General features: G+C 38.4%; 2 protein-coding genes and 1 long non-coding RNA gene across 3 annotated transcripts in view; all 3 read left to right on the top strand.

Annotated features, from left to right (window-relative positions):
• LOC138039999 (uncharacterized) overlaps positions 1–2,500 on the top strand; it is a 97,869-nt gene that overhangs the window by 49,578 nt on the left and 45,791 nt on the right. Inside the window, exon 2 of the long non-coding RNA XR_011130674.1 lies at positions 2,328–2,500. This exon is cut by the window's right edge and continues 1,402 nt beyond it. This is a non-coding gene — a long non-coding RNA (uncharacterized lncRNA). The remainder of the gene's footprint in view (positions 1–2,327) is intronic.
• Positions 1–2,500, top strand: part of LOC138039147 (nucleotide-binding oligomerization domain-containing protein 1-like) — a 47,973-nt gene that overhangs the window by 5,635 nt on the left and 39,838 nt on the right. The gene's annotated exons all lie outside the window — the stretch shown is intronic.
• Positions 1–2,500, top strand: part of LOC138039257 (protein NLRC5-like) — a 4,346-nt gene that overhangs the window by 1,480 nt on the left and 366 nt on the right. Inside the window, exon 1 of the mRNA XM_068885468.1 lies at positions 1–2,500. This exon is cut by the window's left edge and continues 1,480 nt beyond it; it is cut by the window's right edge and continues 366 nt beyond it. Coding sequence (XP_068741569.1) covers positions 1–1,771 — 1,771 coding nt within the window. The 3' untranslated portion in view covers positions 1,772–2,500.

The following is a 2,500-nucleotide window of genomic DNA, read 5'->3' as shown; positions in this document are numbered from 1 at the left end:
CAGAAGGGAACAACTTAAAGAATACCCTCCCGATTCCAAGAACTGTTTCTATGCCAAGCCAGAGAATGTTATTGACAAAAAACACAAGAACGTCCTTGTTGTTGGACGTCCTGGCATAGGAAAGACATTACTCAGCACAATAATTGCTCGAATGTGGGCATCTGGTGGAGCGTTCAATGGAAATCAGGATGACAAAACAAACGTTGTTGTTGTGTTCCTCATGAAATTCAGGCTCTTTACAAGCAATCTATTGCTTAGTCTCCGTGAACTGTTGGCTAAAGCAGAAACAGTGGTGCAGTTCGATGAAGCTGTGTGGGATTTCGTCATTAACAACGCAAGCCGAGTTCTTTTTATTTTTGACGGAGTCGATGAATTTTCTGCGAAAGATGATATCGCTGGAAAAGACCACACATGTTACAAGAATGGCTTGGAGGAGAAGATGCCCGTTTCCGCTTTATTTAACAAACTAGCCAGAGGACAACTTCTTCGTGGTCTAAACATAATTACAACAACAAGACCAACGGCAGTGCCCTGTATTGCAGATGTGAACTTTGATAGAACAGTCGAAATCCTCGGATTTACGTCCGAAAAGGTTCAAGAATATGTCGAAAAGTTTACACAAGGAGTTCGCGACGCAAAGGACAAAATTTGGGGACACATTAAGTCGAACATGAACCTGTTTTCATTGTGCTACATCCCAGTGAACTGTTTTCTTATTTGTTCTTGTCTCCTGGAAATTATCAGTCTCGCTGATACAGCGCACACCCTCCCGACAAGAATGACTGATATTTACGCGATGGTTGTAAAGATTTTCTTTTTTAAACACAATCGGCAAAGCAGTTCTCAAGGTAAACTGAGTCTCGAAGATTATATGTACTTACCGTTTAACAAGCTCCCAGATTATTCCAAAGAAATTCTCAAGCGACTGGGAGAAATTGCTTTTGAGGGATTAAAACAAGGAAGATTGCTGTTTGAGTCAAGCGAAGTCATTGGACTGGAAGATTGTGGACTTCTTCACAGATTGCCAGACGCGAAATCCCGTTTTAATGAGCCGCCCAAAGCCCAATACTGCTTCACACACTTAACTTTGCAAGAGTTCTTCGCTGCAAAAAGTGTTGTGGAGTCCTTGAATAAAAGAAAACTCAAAAGGTTTGTGTCAAAACACATCAACGATGGTGCATGGCAAATGGTGCTGCAGTTTGTGGCTGGATTACTCGGATCTGATCCAGAAACAAAGAGCTCAAACAGCGACATTTTTATCAAACTGCTTCCAATGTCGACTGAGAAGAAAATAACGCTGACCTGTTGGCCAGCCTCTTATAAAGACAAACAGCTAGCACTGAACTTATGTAAGTGTTTGTACGAGATTGATGATGAAAAACAGCAGGCAGTGTTACAAAACAAAATTGAGCAAATTGGCTTTAACGCCGTAGATTTTAGGTGGTGTTCACTCGGGCCTGTTGACTTTGCTGCTGTCTCGCATTTCTTAGAGAATGCTTCGGGAGTTTTGAGTATGGATTTGTCCGTGAATGATCTTGGTTCATTGGGTGCAAAAGAAGTGCAAAAGTTTCTTGTCAGTACTGGATGCAAACTAAACAGCTTAAACCTCAGTCATAACAAGTTAACTGATGAAGGAGCCGAGCATTTATCAGCAGCACTAAAGCACAGTAATTGCAAACTAAACAGCTTAAACCTCAGGAATAACAATATAATTAATAAAGCCGCCTTCCGTAAATCAGTGAAGCATATTAATTGCAAAGTTTTAGTTTGAATAAACTTAAACCCTAAAAACACGCAGTCGTTTCATTTCGATGTTTTTTAGCTTACGAAATTGAAAGTTTGAAGTTAGGACGGTAACTAAATCAGTACGAGAAAAATTGAAGGTTTAAATATTTCAACCCTTTGAATATAAGGGAACCATGGATTCGTGAAAGCTTTTTTAAATAACAAAATTATTATAGGTTCAAACGTAACAGATGAATGAACAATACAAGAGCAACAAAGTCAAACAAATTTGACAGTAAATTTTGTTTATTGCACTGTGACATACAAGCAATTTCATTTAAAATCCAGCTTACCAAAAATAGCTTCAGAAAGACAAAATGTCCAACTATTTCGTAAAACCAAACAACTTTTTTGAAGTGTCCATGGTCTCTGTGTAAAACATTTCAAAGCTCAGCTGCTTGCACTTCTTCCCAATGAACCTTTGATTATTCAATGCTTAGGTAACTTGAATTTGTACAGATAATTTCTTTAGTTCCATTCTTCAGTTGTAGTTTTTGTGTAAAGTCCATTGTAAACTGATAGTACAGGATCGTGTTTCAAAGGCGCCATCGAGCATATTTTTCTTGTAAATATTGGCTTTGGTGGAAAACAAAAAATGAGTTGATATTCAACTACTTTGCTGATGTCATCTAGGGATCCAAATGAACCAATCAAAAAGAAGTTTGTTGTTCACATTAACCAATCACAAAAAAGACTCAGAAAATGTGTTGTTTTC

Source organism: Montipora capricornis, chromosome 1 (assembly GCF_036669925.1).
Source record: "Montipora capricornis isolate CH-2021 chromosome 1, ASM3666992v2, whole genome shotgun sequence".
NCBI lineage: Eukaryota > Metazoa > Cnidaria > Anthozoa > Scleractinia > Acroporidae > Montipora > Montipora capricornis.
Note: the sequence above shows the minus strand (reverse complement) of the source record. Positions and strands in the feature narration are given on the sequence as shown.